General features: G+C 36.1%; 1 protein-coding gene across 9 annotated transcripts in view; it reads right to left on the bottom strand.

The window, feature by feature from the left end:
* The window catches only part of CBLB (Cbl proto-oncogene B), a 219,481-nt gene that overhangs the window by 41,480 nt on the left and 150,675 nt on the right, over nt 1-27,326 (bottom strand). For all 9 annotated transcript variants that reach the window (XM_047793123.1, XM_047793131.1, XM_047793097.1 and 6 more), the window contains 3 exons: nt 14,614-14,799; nt 9,975-10,340; nt 1,296-1,390 (listed from right to left, as the gene is read on the bottom strand). In XM_047793123.1, the coding sequence (XP_047649079.1) occupies nt 1,296-1,390; nt 9,975-10,340; nt 14,614-14,799 (647 nt within the window). The remainder of the gene's footprint in view (nt 1-1,295; nt 1,391-9,974; nt 10,341-14,613; nt 14,800-27,326) is intronic.

Raw genomic sequence — 27,326 nt, 5'->3', positions numbered from 1 at the left:
CTATTTTAAAACTAGATTATAAATTTCTTGGGAGCTGGTATCTAGCTTCGTGTTCTTTTGTGTTCAGTGACCAGCAGAGGAAGGAGTGAAGATGCTCTAAGATTTTTAGTTAGAAGCAAGGATCTTAGCGGATAATAAAATCTACCAAGCCACCAGGTATTCTCAGTTGTAATCACTAAATAGCAAACATAATAAAGTGTAAAGGAGAATCAGAAATTATGAGCAAATGTTTCAGCCATCAAAACTTTATAATCTTTTTAATGTGGAGAGGCACTTTAATCCTAGCAAACAGCAGAGCAAAGTACACAATTAAATGTGTTAAAAACAGACTCCAGGAGGAAAAATAAGTCGTAATACCATTATTATGACTAAAAGTCACAGAAATTTTCATAAACAGAGCCTGAGACATAGATCTTTAGAATAAAGACTGAAAAGCTGGTGAATAGGAGAGAAGAGCATGGGAAGATTTACAAATCCAGAGGGGAAAAAATCAAGATTAGAGCGCAAGCATTAGCAATTACTGAAGAGCATTTTAGCTGGGTAAAATTTTGTGGATCTCACTAACAGCTTAAGAGTACAGAATTAATTTAGAAGAAAAGAAAGAACAATGCTGGGGAGTGATCCGGGGAAAGAAGTATTTAAATTAAATTACCTACCTCAACAAAATATATTGGAGGAACAACAAGCAGCCTGATTTAATATAAAGAAATAGGAATCAAGAGACACCTTGGTTAACTCATTTTTCTAGCTTTAAAATTCACTAGTATTCTGAGATCCATATCACATGATCAGGTATAAGGCTCTTTCTGTTCTCTGGATATGAGGCAAAACCAGGGCAATGAGGAAGATTAGCTGAAAATAAAAAAATCTTTAAAAGAACAATCAATGGGACTCAGTGGCTGAATGGATTTGAGAAAACTGGAAGAACCAAAGATCATTTTATAATGTCCAAGTGGGTAGGTGGGATAAATGTGGTACCTCCGAGGAAGAGAGGTGCATTGGGAAGGAGAACTCACTGTGCTGCTCGAGCCTCTGCATGGCTACAGGGGAGGTTTTGCTTCCTCTCTGTTGCTTTGTACCTAATGTCAGAGTGTAGCTGAGTCTCATAAATGCTACAGTTATCAGTGAAGAATCAGAAAGGACCTTGATTTCTGGTACATTAATTTATAAATCCAGCTGGATTATTTTTATGGATGCATTTCTATTCACCCTGTCCTTTCTATTGAGAACATCAAATGACTATTTATGACATCTTTACACATGGGCAAATGATCTCCAAATTCAGTGCAACTCACTTGATGCTGGGGAGAAGGGCAGCAGCTGGAGGGGGAGGAGAGAGCCGGGGAGGAACATCATATTCTTCACTTCCCAGGTGACCATTGGAAAACACCTGAAAGGCAACGTAAAGGTTAGTTTAGGATTTAACTTCTGGAGGCTCTTAAAACAGTAACAGCTCCTAGGCAATCTGGGATTTTGAAAAGAATATAAAAGTTCAGTTTATCTCAACAAGTGAAACATCATAGAACCTACTTAAGAGTCAGGGGCACCTCAGTGATTATTCACCAAAGTAGCACCAAGTTACATGAAAAAATAAAAATAAAATACAACATGATTCTTAACCATACTGGGAGGAAACAGTGTAATTTCTATAAATCAGATAGAGATAGCTAGATAAATAGTAAAAGTTCCCAAACATGAGCAGTTTTTATGGAAAAGTTAGCATTCTCTGTAAGGAGAATGGTACATTTCTTATTTCAATTTCTCCAAAATAAAAGTTTTCTAAATTATATCTCTCTGGAGTTAACAGAACATTTCTAAACTTCTCGATAAAACAGTACAAGAGTAGACTGAGGAATGCCTTTGTTTCAAGGCCAAAGCTTCAGCACTGCTGGAAACTAGAAACCTGGTCTGACTTTCAAAGAGCAGGAAATCTCAAAAGTAATTTTCAGTTTGGGACCAACACAAACCAAAACTGTTGCCTTGCTCATAAGGTACCACAGAGAGGCAGCATTTAATTATCTAGAATTCAGAAATTCTGATTTCCAGGTTGCTCAGTTTCATTACAGGAACTGTCTGAACAACTGCACTTTATTAAGCCAACAACCTGAAATTAAAGCAACTTAAAAGACAAAAAGAACTTTGCAAAGACACAAAGAAAAGATTCACAAGAAAAATTTAAACATATTTTAAGATCTTTTAAGGAATCACTAGAGTTTCATCATGAAGCTCCTTCCCAAAATCTTATTAGTTCATATTTTAAAGATGTGGGCTGATGTGGGGTAAAAAGGATGTGATGTAACCTTAATACTCCTAGATAACCCAATGTAGTCATTGACCTACAATGTCTCCCGCCAACCCAACCCCTCATTGTTCTTAAAAGGTGTGGAAGCTTAAGGGTAGACAAGTGAAATGGCTAAATTCTTCTCTATCACCTTAAGAAAAAGAACCGGTTTAAAGAATCCACTGGAGAGAGATCAATGTTTTCAATTCAAAGTTACACAATATAAATATTATAGCATTGAAGTTTCACTCTAAAAATAAGTCCTGTGCTATAGTTCTAATTTCTCATTAGGTTTCAAAACACTAGAAATACACTAAGACAAAAATATAACTTTAATTTTTATCATAGGTTTCTGACTATGGACCAAGCAATAGAATAAGGCAGATTTTTTTGAATTTTATTGAAGAGAAATTTCTAAATAGATATTAATTATTGTAAAGTTCAGTGAAAATCTTCAACATGAAAAAATCCCTTTTAGCCAAAAAATACATATATCAAACCAAATGCTCACTGTGATAATGGGCATATCAAGTTATCCTTACTTGGAGTCCTGCGCAATGGTCAGAATGGAACAATGTAAGATTTCTGCAACAAAATCTCCTTGATGTTTTAGCAATAAATACATTTAAAATTCATTCTGGAGAATGTAAGATGGGTTTATATACAATTATTTGTTTTATTAGGGACAAGTAACTATTGTACTATTGATACCTAGGAAAATTTTAGCAATTATAAAATAAACAGAAGATATGGGAATGATAGTTTCTGTTGTATTAGTTCTATATGAGTTTCTTTTAGGACAAAGACTGATTTCCTCATTTTATAGGACATTCCTTCAATGCTTAACACACAGTTAAGCTCCAATGGATACTGACTGCTGATTGGCTTAGACTATATACATGTGCAAACAGTAAAGGACCTAAATAAGGACCTAAATACATAGGTACTAAAGTGACATTCATATTTCTGTTTATCTAAAGTGACTGGATGATGAGATTTGGTATTACTTCATTTTGAACTCGATGTTCTCACCAGCAGTTTCATTACTTAAAATCATTTTACCTGCCACTACCTGAGGGCGTGCAATAAGTCACAACTTTTTTGAGCTAAAAATAAACAAGTTTAGTTCTCTGCAAATCTGAAAAGACTACTTGCAAAGAAAACAGAATTCCTCAAATGTACAGGTTGACAGTATGAACTGTGGCAGTTCACACTGAAATCTCACTGACTCAAGCCTTGAACTCTCGACTAAGGAACATCTTTTTCTTCTGTCTCACTAGCTCACTGTCCCAATTTGCCACAATTCCACTGGAAATGCTACAAATTTAAACATTCTGATACTATGACTCCTCTGCCAAAAGAAGCTTTACAAGTTCATTTTTTGATTACCAAATTAAAGGCAATAGTACAGAGTATAAGACACCCCATAATTGCTTTTGGTTTACACTGCCATAGTTTTGCCTACTGTGCTTACTCTCTCTGTATGCCTTAGTCTGTCCAGAATTGACTTTCTTCACTGTGCTTACCTTTCTACCTCCAAGCTATTCTTTCTTGTCATGTCTACAACACCACCACCTACTTATCTTTCTGAGTGGCCCTCCTGAGTGAAGCTTTCTGTATTCCTCCTTTTATCCCGTATCACAATTAGAATGTTTTTCCCCCTTGGGGATCCCACATTATATTTTCTAGATGCTTCTCCTATGCCTCACCCCTTAGTTAATTGTATACGTGTCTCCTTCTCAGAAGACTGTGCTTGATTCATTTGGTATTCACTACACTATCTTGAACATCCTCCTCATTTAACTTAAAGAGGTTGAAGGAATAAGAATATATGAAGGGGAATTTAGATTTGCAGAGAAGTATAATCTGAGTTATCACATAATTTATTACAAACTCTAGGTTTTCCTGGATTAATATTTTTTTCTACATGCCTCAAGATAGCATTCCATCTTAATTTTGAAGTTTGGAATGTTTTCTTATGATTCAGATATTGTCTAAAGATTAAGGGACCCTTGATATGCAGGAAAAGCAAATACTATGGTGGTAATCTTAGCACAATTAAGGAAAACCTTTTTAAGGTATAGAACCTCAAATACAACCCCTTTTCCTTATCCCATACATGTAAAGCCACACATATACTATAACAGAAATATCACTATAATTTATCCTTTACAACATTAGATTAGAAATGAAACCAACGTCCATGGAGGACTTGTTTTTTGAATGACAGCCCTTGAGGTTCATAGATAAGTTTAAGGTCATTCATATAAACATGTGCCTCTCCACCAAAATAGCAAAAGCTACAATCTCAAAAAGAGGAATCATTTCATATATTTATTTAGCAACATCTTCAAGAGATTATTGTACACAGGGTCATTTTGGAAAAATGTCACTTGAAGTAACATGATAAGTCAAAGATAGTTTTTATCATCTAAGGAACAGCAGCATTCTTAATCTTTCAAGAGGAACAAATATAGTTGGACCCGGTGTTAGTATCTAATGAGATCTATCTCAAGTTTCCAACATTTTAGCACAGATAATTTCATCTCAGATAATTAAAACCAACCAACAACAATAAATATCTAGCCAACAAAATATTTATTAAGCAACAGGTTTATAATGTGGCTGGGATTTCAGGGAATAAAAACAGTCCTATAGCAAAGAAATCTCTTACCAATAAAATAAAACAAGATAAATAAACCTAGTAAGTCTTAGCTTGCAGGTTCATGTTTAAAGCAAAGTATTATCTTAGCTAATAATTATGCCAGGAGGGAGGAAGAAAAGAAAGGAAAAAAATGAAAGTCACAGAAAATTCTTACACTTTATTTTAACTATGAATCAGTGGGCCTTTCTCCTTAGAGCTCTCTACAATTAGCAAACAGAATAATTAGAATTTAATTTATCCTTGCCTCCTTTACCATTTACTTAGTGATGAAGCAAACAGAGCCAATGGTTCTAATGGATGCTGGGAACTGGCACACTGACAGAGGACACTGGATGCGGGCAGGGACATCCTCACTCCATGCACAGAGTGCTTGGTTTTAGGACTTCCATTTGTACACTTAATTTTATTTTAAACTTTGAACACTCACCTGAGTTTTCTGATCTTTAAAATGGGAATAAAATGGGAAGACAATGTTTAATTTGAAACATTTCCTTAATGAAAACCAGTCTAAGTCATAGTTGTTACTATTTGACATAGAAAATATATTTGCTTACATTTGGAGAGACTGATAGGTTATGTGAATGAAGCCCTCAAATATCTAAATCCCAATAATTTTTTTTTTTGGGGGGGGGGACCACACCCACAGCATGTGTAAGTTCTAGGCTAGGGGTTGAACCAGAGCTCGAGCTGCCAGCCTACGCCACAGCCACAGCAACACAGGGAACAGAGCCACATCTGTGACCTACACCACAGCTCACAGCAATGCCAGATCCTTAACCCACTGAGCAAGGCCAGGGATCGAACCTGTGTCCTCATGGATACTAGTCATATTCATTTCTGCTGAGCCATGATAGGAACTCCTGAATCCCTATAAAATTTTTAAGGCTGAACACTAGGTGTGGAGGGTGAGAAAACACTGTAACATTTACCATTTTCATTAACATGTGAGTCTTTTTATAGTCAAAATCATTTCTCCTTCCTCTCATCCTCTCTCTGTTGTTATACCCTCTTATTGTGAATATATGATCTACCTTTAGGAAATAACTATCTCACTAAAAATGGTAAAAAATCCTATTTTAAACAAGAAAATTACATTCCACCTTTGGCTGAAGATGAATGCTGGAAAAATACATACAAACACTGATACTACTCCTTGTGAATCATGGACGTCCCTTCAGGCCCTTTCTAGCCCTGCCCCAGACTGATTTAGCTACACATCGGCAAGTACTCTCTACATGCAAGAATCTCCTGATGGCCAGGATAACCAGAATCCCAGTGTTTTCTCTCCTATCATATTTAACAAAATGTTTTTGTAGAAGATGAAGTGGAAGCCTACCTCCACCCCCACCATACGTATACTCTTTTGCCTCTGTCATCAACTTAAGCATTGTAATAACTCAGCAACCCAGCTAATGGGTTCTTGCTAAGTATTCATGAGGACCTATGCTAAATAAAAGGAGGTGGCGGGAGAAAGAGATAATTATTTTGGTTTTAAGTTTTTCAAAAAGGACAACAATTCTGAATGAAAATGTCAACTCTACAACATATACTGAGACTCCGTATCTAGTCTGATTTTATTCCAGAACCCAGGGATATGGCAATTTAGATATTTGGAGGGTAACTATTCTCCTAGAAACTGGGTACTACTGTTATTTCATTTCATAAGGTAAAAGAAATACATGGCTTTGGAGGCAAAGATGTCATAAGCAGCTTGCACCCACAAAGCCAGCAAATTCTAGAGCAGGAAGAAAAATTCAGGTCTGATTCCAGAGTTTGGATCTTCAGTTGTGTTAAAATGCAGCTATCAGGTTGTCCCTCATCATCTTCACTCCTGCCTAAAGGAACTGAACAACAGTTCTTCTTCTACAAAAACATTTTGTTAAATATGATAGGAAAGAAAACACTGGGATTCTGGTTATCCTGGCATCAGGAGATCCTTGCATGTAGAGAGTACTTGCAGATATGTAGTTAAATCAGTCTGGACTGAGGAACTACAAAGATGTAGAGTGAGAAACACACTCCAACTCTGGATCACTCAGAAGCTGAGAACTACAGGGTCCTAGATGGACTCAGTCTTCCATCAGGTGAAGCCAAAGTCTCCCAACACTAAAACGAGAAGCGGATTCAGGCTTTTTCTACTTTATGTGAGTTGTGATATACGCTATGCTCTACTGAAGTGGGACTATTTTTCCTTCATGAAGATAATAAAAGAGGAGAAAAGAAGAAGACAGGGTCTGTTTTTTTAGTATTTAATTCTTTAACCACATGTAAGTCCTTTATAATACTCCTTAGAAGTCGAACAAATAGACCGAAATGAGAAATCTCAGAAGTCTAATTTTGGTTAAAACATTGTCTAGTTGTAACATAAAATTGGCTTTGGGAATGTAGGCACTGTAATGTTAATACATGCAACATGTGAGATTAAACCTTAAAGAATTTTAATGAGGATTATTCAGCTAGAACTAAAGAAGATTAAAATTCAGCTTTCAATAAGAGGTAAATTTTACACTTTATTCAGTGGTCTCTGGTATACTAATATATATATCAATGATCAGGACATGAAAGTTCACACAGAAAACATTTAAAGGAATCTTCAGGAATTCCCATCGTGGCGCAGTGGTTAACGAATCCGACTACGAACCATGAGGTTGCGGGTTCGATCCCTGGCCTTGCTCAGTGGGTTAAGGATCCGGTGTTGCTGTGAGCTGTGGTGTAGGTTGCAGACGCGGCTTGGATCCCGTGTTGCTGTGGTTCTGGCGTAGGCCGGTGGCTACAGCTCCGATTTGACCCCTAGCCTGGGAGCCTCCATATGCTGTGGGAGCAGCCCTAGAAAAGGCAAAAAGCCAAAAAAATAGATAAATAAAAAATAAATAAAGGAATCTTCATAACTGAAGTCACTACTAATATTTCATACCTATAACCTAAGAAATTATAACACCAATTTAAAAAACAGTAACCATCCATATAAATATTAATAGCCTGTGTTCCAGGGCTTAGAATGGCAGGTTTACATTAGTGCCAAGACTGCATAACATTATCTAAAAGAACCCTAAAACAAGAGGTCTTCAATGAATTGGCCAAGGTAATTATTTTAAGTATTTCTGAAGTCCATTCAGGAAATAAATTGTAATATATTGCTAAGATATAATCTTTCATGTCAGAACTCATTCCAACACTCCTCTCAAGATAAGTGTGATCACATATGAATGAAAAGTAATAGAGGTTTAAAGAGAAAAATAAATCACTTTTAAAAAAAGGCAGGTCCTTCCAATCAAGATTCTAGGTTATAGAGATATGCTTTTGAGGATGATAAGCTCTCCATTTTCAGAGAATATTATAAAAATGCTTTTATAAGTGCTTTCTCTTCCATCTACATCACATGTACATGACCTTGGAGAAAACCTTTACAGATCTTCATACCAGGTACCAAGATGAGTCACTAACAGAGTTACGGCAAACCACTGCTACTCTTCCCTTTTGTTTTGAATGCCAGAGTAGACAGTTTTGACTCCTGTTCTCCTGGCTACCCTAGAATAGCACTAATAATTAAATATCATACAAAGTTTTCCTTCACAATTGTGCATGCACACACACAGGAATTTAGTACATGTCATGATTCTTTGTTCCCTGATTAACTCACCAATTGCAAACCATTCTTTTGAAAGAACAGACTACTCCCCTAAAATAACAACTTAAGATCAAAAGAGATGGGAATGCTTTAATATTACAGTCTTCAAAAGAGGCAAAGATTCCCTCAGCTGAGGGAAGATGGTGACAATCTGATCTCAGAGTCAAAATATCATGGAAGCAAATACCAGGAAACATCAGAGGACAGCTCTGCCAAGGGCCTATCTAAAGCTTTAAACTCAGTGGTTTCTGCTGCTGCCCCTCTGGCTCCCTGTATGCTTAAATTCTTTCCTGTACATGTAAATGACAGTGGTGGTATCCTTTAGGTTAGAACGCAACATGTGTGAGAGTCTCTTCCAGATTTATGCAGAAAGAGCTTGCTTAGTTAACAATGAACTGCACTTGGTGTTTTTATGTGAGAAGTTCATTTTACCTGGCTGCCTAGGATGTCTTGTCCCAGGCAACAATGATTCCAATGTCTGATAGGTAATATGCTCTAATTACACAACTATACAACTTCTTTTCAAATTAGATACAACTAGAAGAGTTTAAAAGAAAAAGAAAAAAAAAAACAGTGCTGATTCTCCCACCGACAACTTAGTAATATGAAAAATTTTGGCAGACGAAATGAGGGAACATGAACTCAATCTCCAGCAAACTGTCTAGTGTCTTCATATTAAAATTAAATCATCCCTTAGAACCTTCTTCCTGACTCTTTTTTTTTTTTCTTTTTGGCCTTTTCTAGGGCTGCTTCCCGTGGAGGTTCCCAGGCTAGGGATCAAATTGGAGCTATAGCCACCGGCCTACACCAGAGCCACAGCAATGCGGGATCCGAGCTGTGTCTGCAACCTACACCACAGCTCACAGCAATGCCGGATCGTTAACCCACTGAGCAAGGGCAGGGACCGAACCCGCAACCTCATGGTTCCTAGTCGGATTTGTTAACCACTGCGCCACGACGGGAACTCCTTGACTTCTTTTAAGTTCAAGTTTTAATGAGCTTCTGATTAAAACTTGCAGATAAGTGAAGACCTGCAGAGAAGTGCCACACTAGGTAAGAAAGCACTGCTCAAACATTTATACGACCTACTATCAGGAGACTATGAAAAGAGGAGTTCCTATTGTGGCTCAGCAGTAACAAATCCAACTAGTACCATGAGGATATGGGTTTGATCCCTGGCCTCGCTCAGTGAGTTAGGGATCTGGCGTTGCTGTGAGCTGTGGTATACATCACAGACATGGCTCAGATCCTGCATTGCTATGGCTGTGGTGTAGGCCGGTACCTACAGCTCTGATTCAGCCCCTAGCCTGGGAACGTCAACATACTGCAGGTGCAGCCCTAAAAAAAAAACCAGAAGACTATGAGAAGACTGCTTAGTTTCTGCTTTGCATACTTCTTACCTTGGCTCCTTCTAAAGGCAAATCGTGGCGTCTGTGCTTCCGCATGAGCACTGGGTCAGAGCCCATCCTACTGTGCCTTCCATTGACACTGGAACTCGCCGTGATTCCAGGCTTTGGAGAGCCATCCCCTAGGAGGCGACAGCTCACTGACTGATTAGTCCCAAACACATCCCTAGGGCACCAGGCTTCAAGAGGCATGGGCTGGTCTCTGGAAGGCACGCTTTCCACTGGATGAAAGTGACGACTCAGTCTGTTGTCAGGTGGGATTGGGGGAGGTCTCTCAGGAGGAGGGGGAGGAGGGTCTCTTAAGGGAGGTGGTGGTGCCGGGAGTGGTTTATCTTGCTTCCTCACCATGCAAGGAGAAGACTAAAGAGACACAAGAGGAAAAAAAAAAATTAAGATGTTACATGTGCTGAAATGACTTCCAGACTAGTACAGTATTACTTTTGTTTTCCAAGCCATGATAATGAGTTTTATTAGATTCCCATGCCAAATTTTAATGAGTTTCTTTTATCACTAATTAATGAAAGTTTTAACAATCCCTACGAATAAAAGTCCAGGACCAGATGGCTTCACAGATGAATTCTAACAAACATACAAAGAGGAACCTATACCCATCCTCCTCAAATTTTTTCAAAAGGTTCAAGAAGAAGGAACACTTCCAAAGATATTCTATGATGCCACCTCCACCCTAAATCCAAAACGAGACAAAGTAACACCAAAAAAGAAAACTACAGGCCAATATTTTTAATGAATATTGATGCAAAATGTCTCAACAAAATCTTAGCCAACTGAATCCAACAACATATAAAAAAGATCATACACCACAACCAGGTGGGATTCATCCCAGGTGCACAAGGATGGTTCAACATACACAAATCAATCAACATCATGAAAAGTCAAAAACCACATGATCATCTCAATAGATGCAGAAAAACCATTTGACAAAGTCCAACATCCATTCATGATCAAAACTCTTACCAAAGTGGGTATAGAGGGAACATTCCTTAACATAATCCAAGCCATTTATGACAAACCCACAGCAAATATAATACTCAATGGAGAAAAGCTGAAAGCCTTCCTGCTAAAATCTGGAACAAGACAAGGATGCCCACTCTCACCACTGCTATTCAACATAGTACTGGAAGTCCTAGCCACAGCAGTTAGACAAACAAAAGAAATAAAAGGCATCCAAATAGGAAGAAAAGAGAAAAAAACTGTCACTATATGCAGATGACATGATGCTATGTAGAGAAAACCCTAAGGACTCAACCCAAAAACTTCTTGAACTGAACAACAAATTCAGCAAAGGAGCAAGCATTGCTGGGAAATGTGGACAGCTACATGCAAATCAACGTAACTAGAACACACCATCACACCATGCACCAAAGTAAACTCAAAATGGCTTAAAGACTTAAATGTAAGACAAGACACCACCAAACTCCTGGAAGAGAACATAGGCAAAACATTCTCTGACATCAACCTTAGGAATATTTTCTCAGGTCAGTCTCTCAAAGCAGCAGATATAAGAGCAAAAATAAACCAGTGGGACCTAATCAAACTGACAAGCTTTGGCACAGCAAAGGAAACCAAAAAGAAGACAAAAAGACAATGTACAAAATGGGAAAAAAACAGTTTCAAACAATGCAACTGACAAGGACTTAATCTCTCGAATATACAAGCAACTTATACAACTCAACAGCAAAAAAGCCAACAACCCAATTGAAAAATGGGCAAAAGACCTGAATAGATGTTTCTCCAAAGAAGATACATAAATGGCCAACAGGCACATGAAAAAATGCTCAACATCCCTGATTATGAGAGAAATGCAAATCAAAACTACCACGAGATACCACCTCACACCAGTCAGAATGGCCTTAATTAAGAAGTCCACAAATAACAAATGCTGGAGGGGGTGTGGAGAAAAGGGAACCCTCCTACACTGTTGGTGGCAATGTACGCTGGTACAACCATTATGGAGAACAGTACGGAGATACCTTAGAAATCTATACATAGAACTACCATATGACCCAGCAACCCCACTCTTGGGCATACATCTGGACAAAACTTGCCTTGAAAAAGACATGCACCCACATGTTCATTGCAGCTCTATTCACAATAGCTAAGACATGGAAACAACCCAAATGTCCATCGACAGATGAAAGGATTAGGAAGATGTGGTATATATACACAATGGAATACCACTCAGCCATAAAACAGAACAAAATAATGCCATTTGCAGCAACAAGGATGGAACTAGAGACTCTCATACTGAGTGAAGTCAGTCAGAAAAAGAAAGACAAATACCATATGATATCGCTTATATCTGGAATCTAATATTAAGGCACAAATGAACCTTTCCACAGAAAAGAATCTCATGGATTTGGAGAATAGACTTGCGGTTGCCAAGGGGGAGGGGGAGGGAGTGGGGTGGTTGGGGAGCTTGGGGTTAATAGATACAAACTATTGCCTTTGGAATGGATTAGCAATGAGATCCTGCTGTGTAGCACTGGGAACTATGTCTAGTTACTTAGATGTAGCATGATAATGTATGAAAATATAATGTGTACATGTATGTGTAACTGGATCGCCATGCTGTACAGTAGGAAAAAAATTGTATTGGGGAAATAACTGTAAAAAAATAATAATAAAAAATAATTTATTGAAAGTGATATTATCGGGAATATATACAGATTAATTTAAGGATCAACCAAGTAAAAATGTCATCCACATTGTTCACCTGTGAGCTGACTAGAACCTTACGAGAATATTCGGTTAAAAAAAAAAAAAAAAAACGGTGAGAGATAAATTTAAGAAATACTAAATAATAGAAAGAGTATTCAGTTAGAATTCGATATATTAGATATACACTAATGATAGTAATATGGCAAAATTAACTTGATGACCATGTAATTTTAATATGATTTTGCACATCTGAGGGATAATGCAATAACATGTACTGTTACTTCAGTATACATTTGTAAATTTTGAAAAAGTAATTTTAATTATAGGATTAATAATAATTACATCAAAATCTGAAAGCAGCTTACTGTTTACTTTTAACATCTAAATAACCAATGTAATTGGTATATAATAAGCTATATATTAAATGATTACTATATATTATTCCATTGTATTATGTATATTTATAAGAATTGTGTAAGTATTTCTGTTGTTCATTTTCAAAGACTCAAAAATTTATACAACTTTTCAATGGTAACTGTAGGTGTGAAGTCAACTGTTCTTACTAATAAAAATTTAAAAATAAAAAATTAATAAAAACTCATGTATATCTCATTAGGATTTCTTTGTAGAAAATGAATGCTTAAAACTCAAATGTTAGGACTATAAAGACTATAGGAAAGAGTAGCAGAATATCACAATTAGATGGTGATTCTGACTGGCTGACATTAAAATAATCAGTCATTATTTTATTCACATGTTCTATGATTTAGGAGAGACAGCAGAAATTGTCAATGTTGCTTTACTTTTGCAAAGAGCAACTTGTTGTGCAACATCTTGGGAAGACAAAGTGTTGGTTTTATTATTTTCCGGTTCACCACTGCAATAGAGGACAACTGCTGAGGGGTGAATGTGCTCTGGCTCTTTACCAGTTACTACCAGAATAGTGAAAAAATCAGAAATAATAGAGCAGCATTATTAAGAGACCTCACTTGAATACTATAGATCCTTAAAAAAAAAAAATTAGTCTGATTCTCACGTTGAAATATGAAGGCTACACACCTAAACTGAAACTATGTGACTTTGACAGGTCTTATTTTCATTTATATAGTTTATCTGATGAACGTTTGTGCTTTTGTTGTTAGAAAATATTAGAGAAAAAAGGAATCTTGGTGTTTGTGTAATTCTAAGTGACATCCTTAATTGTTTTAACATGACCTTAAAATCAAGTTAACCGTAATGTAGAAAAGTCCAATACTACTAAAATACTGTGCTTCCAACTAGTTTTAGTCTATAAAGCATATTACCAAATCGGGTTAATGTTTAAAATCTTACAGCTAATAAAGCAAAATATTCCCTTATCAGATTTGAAAAAAAAATCTGCACAGAAGTAAAATAAACTGTGGGCTTAGATTTACAGATAGAATTATGTCTTTAATATTAAACAGTAATATAATTACTTTGCAAATACTATAATTCTTTGTAATTAATTCCTTCAGGTATAAAATGTACATATAATTCCCTCTTCTGAGTCACCTTGAAACATGGGTGATAATTTATCACATCTTAAGCCCTTATGCAAATATACTCCCATAATATTTTTCTCGTCAAGACACTATGAAAATAAGTATAAAATATCATTTAATAAGAGCATGCAATTTATTTTAATACATATAATGACCTTTTAAATCCATCTTACAGAATAACTATACTTACTATGCTGTTTATTTTAGCAAAATCAGGGGGCTGTTGCAGACATGTGCTCCCTCTGAATAATTATGTAACTTTTATACTAATAAAGCAAGGAAGAGAATAGCAGACTCATGATAAACAAAATGAGAGATCCATCAAAGTGGTTCAGAAACAAGTGCATGAGAAATATGAGTAATGAAATTTTAAAAACCTGAGCAACCCATCATCATCACTATTATCTGTGTTTCTAATAAAATTAATTTACCTTTGGTGAACCAGTTGGGCTGCCACAGGGAGACCGAACTATGCCTTTCTGAATCAGATCCAGGCGAGGAGGCACGGGTGGCAGGCTTAGATGTGGGATCTGGAGGGGGTCTGGATGTGGCTTTCTTCTCTGCGCAAGGGGAGAGGATCCTGGGGATGTGACCGGGGAATTCTGCCTGTCAGTGCACTAGGAGATAGAAAGAGAATGACGCTGTTTATTTCATGTGCAGAGTATATACCTTTCAGTTCTTCAGACATTTGGTTTTGAGAACGTATCTGCCATTGACCATCTGTTAAAATAAACTCACTTAGTTTGCTCTGATTAATAGATTGAAAGAACTCATATGGTCCCTCAAGGGCAATATTATGTAAAGAATAAATGGATTAGTTTCTGCTACATATTGCAGAAAGGGCCTGGGACAAAGGAGCAGCAACAGTGTATTTTAAAAACATCAAATGCAGGCAATTCTTCTAGAAACCTGCCTACATTTTATGAGGAAACCAGAAACACCCAATGCAGTAATGCACATTGCTCTTCATTATCTATACTAGAGAATTTTTTAAGGTCTTTGGTTTATAGTACATTCTAGAAATTAAAAATCATTTTGTTCCACATAAACTGTGCCTCCAGCACATAATCTACTCTCCTATGAACTGTTTAAACCAGAGTTTTTAAAAAATTGTGAATTTAAAATAAACAGTTTTAAGCCCAAATATTTTCCACCAAGCCTTCATATGGAAAATAAATCTTCAGAGTTCCTGTCGTGGCTCAGCGGAAAGAAGCTGACTAGCATCTGTGAGGATGCAGGTTCGATCCCTGACCTCGCTTAGTGGGTTAAGGATCCAGCGTTGCCATGAGCTTTGGTGTAGGTCGCAGATGAGGCTTGGATCTGCGTTGCTATGGCTGTGGTACAGGCTGGCAGCTACAGCTCAGATTTAACCTGTAGCCTGGGAATCTCCATAGGCCCTGCGTGTGGCCCTAAAAAGACAAAAAAAAAAAGATAAAAAAACAAATCTTCTAGTTAATCGTTCTTTAAAAGCAATTATATCTAGGAAAATCTGTACTTCTAAAAAAAACTGATGTATTTCTAACCTACTACAGGGTTTCTATATTGTCTAGTAGATAAAATAGCACCAAAAAACCATTAACAAGTACTTTGATTTGTACATATATATATGTAACCCTATTTTGAAAATGTGTATGCGTGTGTGTTTGATATAAAAGCTATCCTAATGAACCAGATTAGGTTCCTATTTGATATAAAAGCTATCCTAATGAACCAGATTAGCCTCACTAGGATAAACAATATTCTGTTCTGAAATATCAGGCACTTTCCCTTTCAAGGCTAAATTACTAGCTCTTTGGAAATCTGGGCTTAATTTTTATTCCTACTATATTAATCTAGCATTCTTTGATAGTCATGTTTCCTAATGCTAGTATTTATAAAGAGTTTTGAGCTTATTTTTAAGCCATTTTCTCCCTAACATTATTCACCTTTATAAGAGTAGTCAATCTTAACTAACAATTTGATTTCAACTCAGGCAATAGTGAGAAATATTTAGCCACACCGTTCTTAACTGAGACTTAATAATAAATTTGCACTCATATCCACACTTAGTTACAACAGGTAAAGTTGTTTTTTTGTTTTTTTTTCCTAGCTTACTAATAAAATTAGGGTTTGTTTGATGTTTTCCTCATGATTAGCCTAGTATTACGGGTTTTTGAAAGGAAGGCCGTGTTGCGAAGTTAACACCTGAACCACATCACATTAAGGGTTCATACTATCAATATGATCCATCACTGTTGATGTTAACCTTGATTACCTGGCAAATGTGTTGTCTGTAGGTTTCCACACTACAAAGTTACTTTCTTTTGTACCCCTTTTTCTTACTGTACTCTTTGCGAGGACATTACTAAGTGCAGCCCACATTAAAGGAGTCGGGACTTATGGTCCCGCTGGTAAAGACTTTAATAATAAATTTGAGCCACTAAGCAGAAGCCTCTAAACCATACCTCAGATAAACCTGAATATTGCCACACTGCCAAAGTGTCACTTCTTTGTGTCAGTAGATGACAAATACCTTAAAATAGGTCAATATATTTAGATACACTCGCATGTATGTTTTAAGAAACTTCTTTTAATTAATGTCATGATTCTTTTTTATATCTCTTACCTTGTGATAAGGCAAAAAAAAGTCAATTGTTTCTTAAATGAAGGAGAAAAAGAAACTTTTTAGTCATGTTGATTTTAATGCAGCCATTCTTTTTTGGGGATGATAATAATATAATTTTTAAAAATGTATTTATTTTTATTATAGTTGATTTACAATGTCCTGTCAATTTCTGCTGTAAAGTGACCCAGTTATACATATTGCATCATAGTGTTGCATCACAGTGATCAGATATAGTCCTTGTGCTGTACAGCAGAATCTCATTGTTTATCCTGTTGTTCTTAATAAAATAACAGTTTTATCCCAAAAGTTATGGCGCCTCACATGAATCTGAACCTCGTGGAATAACAGCAATCCAAAATGATCACAGACATTACAGAAAAAAAGTGCTGATGTCAATGCATCACAGTATTATAGCAATTCACATCAGGAAAGTCACAGAGTATCTCATCTAATTCTCCACAGTTCCCATTAAGGATAAATTACATTCTCTGAGAACTAGCAAAACTGTTAACCTGGTAAAAATGCTTTGTTAATCTGGTTATTATCATTTATAAAACAAGACTCAAGAAGTAAAGCTATCCACACCGTTCCTATCCTAAGTAATTTTTACATATAGATACCAGAGAATACACAGATTTCTTTCAGCTACTTGCAGAGAAATTTTTCAGTGCTAGGTGCATTCACTGCAAAGACTGCTGAGCAAAATTTATGCTCCTCCAAGCACTTTGCTTCCACAACTATCTTTCTGCTTCCCTAATTACTTGGAACAGGAAGAAGAATTCTGACAGAGCCAATTAGATCAATCACCATCATCATTAGAACTTGACCTCTGCCTTAATTACTAATATTTAAGCAGTTACCAAATTCCTAGTATGTTTAAATAATGAAATGGACTTGATTTGAAATGGGCACATTGTTAAGATATTAAAAGGATATACCGAAAATCCTCTGGACAGAGACCCAAACCACTATGGGTGGTGCAACAGTAACTGAACATGTAAATACCTCCAGATAAGCCCTCTCCACAGCTTTGTGAATGTAATCTGAAGCAGACCTTGCTTAGAACAATTCATACTATATTCTCAAAGTGATTTTATATTGTCCCCTTGAAAGACTAATTCATTTTGAAGCATTATAGTATCTGTAATTTGGCTTAGTCAGAAGGATTTTATGGAGAACATATTAAGTACATAAACAAAAAATGCTTTCTTTATTGATTATGTGGACTAAATTCACCATAACTTATTCATTTTCCAGAGTTCTCCTAAATTGGAATAGAATTCCCATGTAAGAGAAGGTAATTTTTTTTTTTTTTACTTTTTTGGACCGTACCCACGGCATATGGAAGTTCCCAGGCTAGGGGTCGAATTGGAGCTGCAAGTGCCAGCCTACACCACAGCCACAGCATCACTTGATCTGAGCTGTGTCTGTGATCTACACCAGAGCTCACAGCAATGTCGGATCCTTTAACCCATTGAGTGAGGCCAAACCCGTGTCCTGGTGGATGCTAGTCAGATTTGTTACTGCTGAGCCATAAGGGGAACTCCCAAGAGTAGCTAATTTAACAGTGCCCTTTAGATAATAACACATTTTTCTTTGCTGAAGCGTTTTTTTGTTGTCTCTATGAACAATTCTGCTACTAGGGTACTGAAACTTTGCATTAATTTTTATTGTTGGTAAAATTCAAATGCTAACTATGAGCATTTGTAAACATTTTTAGTGGATGGTCACATTAAAGGTCACTTTTAATTTACTTGAGTAACTTACTAATTATATTTTTCTTTCCTTCCTATCCGAAAGTCTAAGGAGAAAAGAGGTCTACACGTTGCTTCACATGCCTGCTCATGCTATGTTCTTTGTCCCATTATCCATCATATTCTTTTACTGACCCTCATTGATCTGAAAGAGCTCTTTATATATAAGGATAGTGAGCCTCTATCCATTTAAATTATGGTAAATAATTTTTCCCAGTTTGTTTTCTAACTTTTTTTATCTTAGTGATTTTACCACTGCTCTTATTTTAATTATCTAATGACTAAATCTAATTAGCATAATGAATGGCATATTAATCAAGGGATTCTTAAAAGGATCAACTCTTTGCCATTAACTTAAATGAAATCACTTCTTTGTCATTCCTTTTTCTCCATCTGTCCCCTCTATTAGGTTAGAACAAGAAAATGGAAAGCTAAGACAAAATTACTAGTAAAGAATAGAAAGTAGGATGAGGACAGAGTTAACTTTACAGAATTTATTGCACAATAGAAAGAAAATCATTTATGTAGACCTAACTGCAAGAACTGGGAAAAAATAGAATCAATTTTCAAGTATCAGGATAGCTGATTTAAATAATTCCATTCCTTTATCTTGATTTTAAGGCATTCTTGCTTTTTTTCTGGTATTATACTTGCTTTCAGAACTTCGGAATAAATTATCTTTTTTTTTTTTTCATTTCAGCTCCTTTCAAAATACAAAAGCTGGACATCTTGATTCCTGCCTGTATTATCATCACGCCAGCATATCTGTCTTACTAACAATTTCTCTTAAGTTCTTTAATACTGGTAGTTGATGATTATGTTTTTAACAAATTGGAATCCTGGTCCTCTAGAAGTTTAAAGACCATGTTTGATTCTTTTATGTCCAATTTCACCAACCTTTTGCTTTGTGAAATGAATAAATGCTATTCTTTATTTTTCTGACAAAATTTACAGAATTCTTTAGCACTTAGAATAGGATGCTAATGACCACCATAAAGAATACAGAAATCCAAATTTGCAATTTTAACAGAAAATCCTGAGGAAAAAGGCCCAAGAAGTAAAGTAGTCAAAAGCCCATCTCAGTATGCTCAGCAATTACCAATAATAACTGGGGACTCATTCTATTTTAGTCACTCTTCATTTTATTCACACCTTTTAAAGAGTGATTTTTTTAAAAAGCCTTAAATAAGATCCATTATTATGGAAATGGAAAAAACATTGGGTTAAGAAACCTCAAACCCTGCCAGGCTATTATTAAAAACAGGACAAGAGAATCCTCTCCAATTACTAATAAAATGAGAGTTCTGACAATCCCAGAGATAATCAAAGTCAATTTTATAATATTTCTAAGAAGATTTTTACTTAATGAATTTTCATATCTGAACAAGGTAGATACATGTATTATTATAAGGATGAAGAAAAGGACAACATTTTTCTCTAAATGCATAAAAGTTAATGAAGGACACTGATAAAACTTTTATCACATAAAATATATTCAAAGTAAAATATTCTAATAAAATAGAATAAAAATGAAGTATTCTAATATTTTCCTTACTACTAAACTATTATCTTAGTAGTTCTCTTCTTATATTAATTTGTTAACATAAAAAAATCAAAAGATTTTAAAATAGTCTATACAGAATAGTATTCAGAAGGTATCCATTACAGAAATATTTACACACACATATATCCATATGTAATTTATAATGTAAGTATAAATGACTTATGTTGTCTATTTTGGAGTTCTGTGCCATTGTTCCCCTTTAGATAATAATCAAAAGCTTATATGAAGAATGTGGTATAAAAGCAACACAATCATTTAGTGCTTATCCACAGTCAAATTTTAAGAAAGCTTAATCTGTAGGAATTTAGAGAGAAACTCAAGAGTGAAAAAGAAAAGTCCTCTCAACTTGATCTACAGATTGAATGCAATCCCAATCAAAATCCCAGCAATTTATTTTTTAGATATGGTCAAACTGATTCTAAGGTTTAGATGGAGACAAAAGACCCAGAATAGCCAACATGATAGTCAAGGAGAAGAACAAAGTCAGAAGACCGACCCTACTTGATTTCATGATCTACTATAAAGTTACACTAACCAAGACTGTGTGGTACTGGCAGAAGAAAAGACAAATACATCAGTGGAACAGAAATAGAATCCACCAATATAGTCGATTGATATATGACAAAGGAGCAAATGTAGTTTTCTCAACAAATGGTGCTGAACAACTGGATAGCCACATGCCAAAAAAAAAAAAGAATCTAGACATAAGACCTTGTACCCTTCACAAAATTAACTCAAAATGGACCACAAACCTAAATGCAAAATGTGCTACAAAACTCCTAGAAAATAACATAGGAGAAATCTGGATTTGGTGGTCACTTTTTTATGTATGGTACCAAAGCTGCCAGCCATGAAAGAAATAATGGAGATAAGGTGAAAGTCATTAAAATTAAAAATTTCTGTCCTGTGAAAGAAACTATCAAAGGAATAAGTCTTTGGAAAGTACACATCTGATAAAGGACTGTTACCTAAAATACACAAAGATCTCTTAAAACTCACCAATAAGAAAAACTAACAATCTGATTTTTTAAGTGAGCAAAAACCCTTAACAGATACCTCACCAAAGATACGCAGATGGCAAATCAGTATATGAAAAGATGCTGCACATCCTATGTTAGCAGGGAAATGTGAATTACAAAAAAAAAAAAAAAAAACAAACAGATGAGATCCCACCACATACCTTTTTGAATGGCCAAAATTCAGAGCACTGACAACACCAAATGCTGACAAGGATGTGGAACAAGGGGAACTCTTAGTTGTTGGTGAGAATGCAAAATGTTACAGCCACTTTAGGAGACAGTTTAGCGGTTTCTTAAAACACTTGAGTAGTTTACAAAAGTAAACACATTCTTAACATAGAGTATAGCAATCACACTCCTTGGTATTTACCCAGAGGAGCTGAAAACTTATGTTCACACAAAATCCTGTACACAGATGCTTATAACTGCTTTCTTTATAATTGCCACAACCGGAAGCAACCAGTATGTCCTTCAGTAGGTTAATGGGTAATAAATAAGCTGTGGTATATTGAGGCAATGGAATGTTATTCAGTGTTAAAAAGAAATGAGCCATGTTGACCCATGAAAAAACCTGGAGGAAATTTAAAGCATATGACTGAGTAAAAGAAGCCAACCTAAAAAGACTACATACTGTATGATTCCAGCTATATTACATCTGGAAAAGGCAAAACTTTGGAGAGACTAGAAAGATCCATGGTTGCTGGGGTTTTGGTGGAGGGATGAATAAGCAGAGCATAGAGGATGCTTAGGTAAGTTAGAATACTCTTCATGATTCTTTGTATGTCACTATACATTTGTACAAACTCACAGAATTTACTACACCAAAAGTGAACCCTACTATAAACTGTGGACTTGAAACAATCATGATGTGTCAATATAAGTTCGAAAGTTACGACAAATATTTTGTCTGGGCATGTTAATGGGGGAGGGGGCTACACATGTGTAGAGGCAAGGGGTACGTGAGAAATCTCTACACATTCCCCACACTTTTTCCATGAACATAAACTGCTCTAAAAGTCTTCCAAAAAAAAAAAAAAAAAAAAAAAACAGGAGTTCCCATCGTGGCGCAGTGGTTAACGAATCCAACTAGGAACCATGAGGTTGCGGGTTTGGTCCCTGCCCTTGCTCAGTGGGTTAACGATCCGGCGTTGCCGTGAGCTGTGGTGTAGGTTGCAGACGCGGCTCGGATCCTGCGTTGCTGTGCCTTTGGCATAGGCTGGTGGCTACAGCTCCGATTAGACCCCTAGCCTGGGAACCTCCATATGCCGCGGGAGTGGCCCAAGAAATGCCAAAAAGACCAAAATAAATAAATAAATTAATTAATTAAAAAAAAATAAAAGTCTTAAAAAACAACTGACCAAAAAAAAAGAAAAGTCATCTCAATGGAAAAGTTCTGCTCTATTTCTCCCTCCAGGAACAGGGATAAGGAATGAGCACCTTGCTAGCTTACTGAGAATACGGATATTAAATTTGTGTGTAAACTAAGGTTCACTATTTTAAATTATTATTTTATTTTTTTAAATTTTATTTTCCCACTGTACAGCAAGGGGATCAAGTTATCCTTACATGTATACATTACATTTACCTTTTTTCCCCACCCTTTGTTCTGTTGCAACATGAGTATCTAGACATAGTTCTCAATGTAAATTATTATTATTGTTTACACTCCACCAATAACTTCGGTAACCTTTCAGATACTACAAATTAGAAGCGACAAAGAGAAGGAAAATGATTAGAAAGTTATATGTGGAGAAATATTGACGGGAGTAAGAGCAGACCTCTCTTTGGGGTTTGACAGTGAGATGGTCAATAAACTGCCAATAGGGGCTACTTTAAAGAAGTGCAAACAGCCTCGAAACTGGAATAACCCCAAGGGCCCTCTCCATTAAAATGTTAAACATTATTAACTACACAGAGCTATACTTCTTCTCCTTGAAGTACCTTTTATAAGAAGGACCTAATCTCCTAGCCTGTGACCAGCTTCTATAACCCTGAAATTTCTTTGAAGTTTTATATATTACTTTAAACATTTATATGAATTTTGCATTCAGAACCAAATATACATGTGATTTTAATTTAAATTTATGATTCCTCTCTCTTCGTGCAACCCTCCCCTTATATCTTGTAGCAAAATGTAAGCCTTAAGAAGTATGTCACATTGATAGCAGTGGCTTCTTATGCTTTTTGGTTCATTCAGCTGCATAACCAATTTTGAGAAGTCAGGGAAGGGTGACATATATTTCCATAAAAATGGCTGAGAAAGAACATTCTAGGAATTAAGAGAATTAACTTTAATCACTGAAAAATACCCTCGTGTGAAACCTCTGATATTCGCAAAATACCAGTTACAGCTGCTTTGAACAATAAGCAATTCCTATTTAGTGCCTAAAGTTCTTCACCCTACTTTAAAGAATATGTATGTAATTATTTCAATTTACTTATGTAGAAAATAATACTATCGTAAGCTTACCTAAATTATTTAGTTTTTAAAATAGTATTTCAGCTGATATGTTGGTAACTTTGCATTTTCTCTGAGTTTTAAACCTAAAAGATAGTTGAAAATTACTTTAATGTGGCCATGTAATGAAATCATACATTGACGTATTAAAGAAATTTAACCAACCTCTTCCCAAGCCAGTTTGATTCCTGTTTCTTCCTAAAAGAATGACAGGTAATAAGATCTAAAAGAAAAAATACTTCAATAGACATCTCAAAAATACTGATATTTAGTTCTCAGAAGTACAGTAATATTTTAGGGGTCTTAACACTACATAAAAAATAATGCTAATAACAACTGATAATGAACATTTACTATATACCAGCACTGTTCCAATGGCTTTACATTTATTAACTCATTTAATCTCAGCCCCAAGATGTAGGGTTTCACAGACAATGTTACCAAGACGGGGAATTAAATACCCAATGCAAGACACACAGATACGAAGTAGCAAAACCACCAGAATGTGAACCCAGGTTGCTGGGCTGCAAGAACTACAGCCTCTTTAAGTTGGAGTTCCCATAGTGGCACAGTGGAAACGAATCCAACTAGGAACCATGAGGTTAGGGGTTCAATCCCTGGCCTCGCTCAGTGGGTTAAGAATCTGGAGTTGCCACGAGCTGTGGTGTAGGTCAAAGACACAGCTCGGATCCTGCGTTGCTGTGGCTGTGGCAAAGGCCGGCAGCTGTAGCTCTGAATCGACACCTAGCCTAGGAACCTCCATGTGCTGCGGGTGCCGCCCTAAAAAGAAAAAAAAGAAAAAAGTATAGTACAGTTAATAACAGCGTCACTGGAGTTCCCATTGTGACTCAGGGGGTTAAAAACTCACTGTAGTCTCTGTGAGGATGTGGGTTTGATCCCTGGCCTCACTCAGTGGGTTAAGGAAATGGCATTGTTGTAAACTGTGAGGTAGGTCTCAGATGTGTCTCAGAGCCAGAGCTGATGTTGCTGCTGCTGTGGCTTCAGCTGCAGCTCCAATTCAACCCCCAGCCTGGGAACTTTCATATGTTGCAGATGTGGCCATAGAAAAAAACAAAAAACTTTTTCAATCGATAGGATATACTGTGTGTCAGGCAATATTCAAGTCTCTGAGGTTGAAAGGAAGAGCAAGGCACAGCTTCCGCCCTCCAGAAGCTCACAGACTACTACAGAAGGCCAACCCCAAACTAAGCACAAGTGTTCAAGTGCTTGCTTTTCCTAAACTACTACATATTTAAATTATTTTTGAGGAATATGTGACAGTGTCTTCAAGGTCCCCTAAATCATCGATTGCACTTGGACAAGGTAGTTTGTTCCTTTGATCTTCACATACTCATAAAGAAAATGTTACATTTTGCATTGAGGGCTTCAAGAAAATCAGCAAACAGAATGCCAAGAAATGGCAAACAATGACCCTGTGACTTTGGATTGCTTAATGTCATCTGTGACTGCCTGTGTTGCACAGAGAGAGAGGTGAGCGCCCCAGCATGTGGTCAGAATAATTCTTCTTAGGTGGGACTGTCCCATGGGTTGCAGGATGTTTTGCTTTTCTGACCTCATCCACTAAATGTCAGTGGTTCTCCTCACTTCTCAGTCATTGTGAAAACCAAAAATGTCCCCACATATTTCTAAGTACCCTCAGGAGGCAGAATTGTGCATAGTTGAGAACCATGTTCTACATTTTGAACGTCTATTGTTATTTCTGAATTTCACTTTTGTTGTAAATTTTGTCTTTATTGCTCCTGCAGGGAACCGAGCCCTAAATCACATTAAAAGCTAATACTTTCCTAAGAACACTGCAAAAGCACTGTGATCTATACACGTAAATTCTTTTCTCAGGATCAAGAGTACTAGGTATCCTTCACACAGAATTAGGAAAAGCAAGAATTAGATGAAGTACTAAGTTTTCAATTAGCAGTATGCATTTTAATTGGTGATGGCAGCATGAGGAGAATGTACAAAGAAAAAAGCATAATTCCTTTGACCTCTAGTCACACCTGTTTTTCTTCATATATGGTCATTCACTAATGCTTTAAGAAAATATGTTGCAGATCAAAGGAATTAATCTTGGTTCATACACTAGGTCAGTCTGTCAACATATTTATTTTCTATCCAAATCTTCATTTGTTTATAATTTTATGTATTTGGTGGACAATATGTTCTATCAACACAACTGCTAAGGAGCTCTTGAAATTTCTTTACACCTTTAGCAAAATGAAACAAAATTCTGACTAGCAATAGACATCTTTTCTTAGCTTTGATCTGACTCAAGTCTAAGGATGTGATCTCACCAATCACACCCTGGAGTTCCTCTAAGTGCTATCTCAGATCCAATTATCCTAGAAATTTTGACAGCTTGAAAACTCAGGCAATGGTACAATTTCAAGTGAAATCAAAACATCCTCTAGTGAAACTCATATAATAATAGCCTATATCTAGAAAGGCAATCAATACATGAATTGTAAGTTTATAGGTTCTATTTGCTTCTGTAAGATGATAATTACTAAATAAACTTATTAAGCAAGCAATAAAAATATATCCTATAGGTTCAGTGTGCTATTATTTATAAACTCCAGTTGTAGGATATCACCATGTTAACAGGAATATACAAATAGCTCAGTTCTCTATGCTATGATGGAAGCATTACTTATTTAAAGAATGCAGTATGCTTAAGAGAGAAATGATTTCCCAATATAGTCATCAACCTGCTCATAAAAGAGGAGAAAGATGGAGATGAGTATTTGAAATGGCAGATAAAAGAAAATTGATTCCTTCTTCTGGACAATGACTGATAGATAACTCATTCTCAAAGTTGATAGAATGAAATGTTTTTAAAATGAATGAGTGAATGAGGTAACAGAATGACTGAAGAAACAGGAAGAAAACCAGGAAGAAGAGCTATTGTGTCAAAATGATCTGTGGTAGGATTTCCCCTCTGGTGCAGCAGGTTAAGGATCCAGTGTTGTCCCTGCAGTGGCTTGAGTCACTGCTGTGGCGGGGGTTCAATTCCTGGCTGGGGAACTTAAATGCTGTGGGTGTGGCCAAAAAAAAAAAAAAAAAAAAAGATCTGTGATTTTTTTCATAACCTCAGAACTGAATAGAATCTAATTTGGTAAATTTCACAGATATACTCAGTCTTCAGACTAGAACGAAAAAGATGCCTAAGACCAGACCACTGCCCTCAAAGACCACACGAACATGCATGTGCTTTTATTATTTCACTTAAATTTTACTGAGTGTGTCCAGGTTCCAAGAAACACAAAGATAAATAAGATTCTGGCACTGGCCTTCTGAACTAATAATCTAATGGAGAAGATAATCCTTTAAATAAAACATAACAATTTACGTTAACTCCTGAAATATAAGTGCCTTTTATAAAGTGCTATGGGACTATATTGTCATAACAATATTCTTCCAATTATTCAGAAAAAAATTGATACTTGTAGCCACAGTAGTATTTAGGTTTAATTGAAAGTTATGTGGCAATGATTTATGAAATATAAAATTCAGTCTTTTTAATTGCCTAGAGGCATATCAGTGCACATAAAGACATTTAATTGAAATATAATTTCTCAATTTAAAAACAAATAATGACAAATTCTTTAAAGTTTTCCAATCTCTAACTGCTATAGGGACATATAGAAATGATACTGCCTGGAGTAAAAGCTTTGTTAAATGACACTTGACTTCTGGGACAATAATGTCTGAGAGAACCGTTCTCTTTTT

Source organism: Phacochoerus africanus, chromosome 1, assembly GCF_016906955.1.
Source record: "Phacochoerus africanus isolate WHEZ1 chromosome 1, ROS_Pafr_v1, whole genome shotgun sequence".
Taxonomy (NCBI): Eukaryota; Metazoa; Chordata; class Mammalia; order Artiodactyla; family Suidae; genus Phacochoerus; species Phacochoerus africanus.
This window is presented reverse-complemented; position numbering and strand designations above follow the sequence as displayed.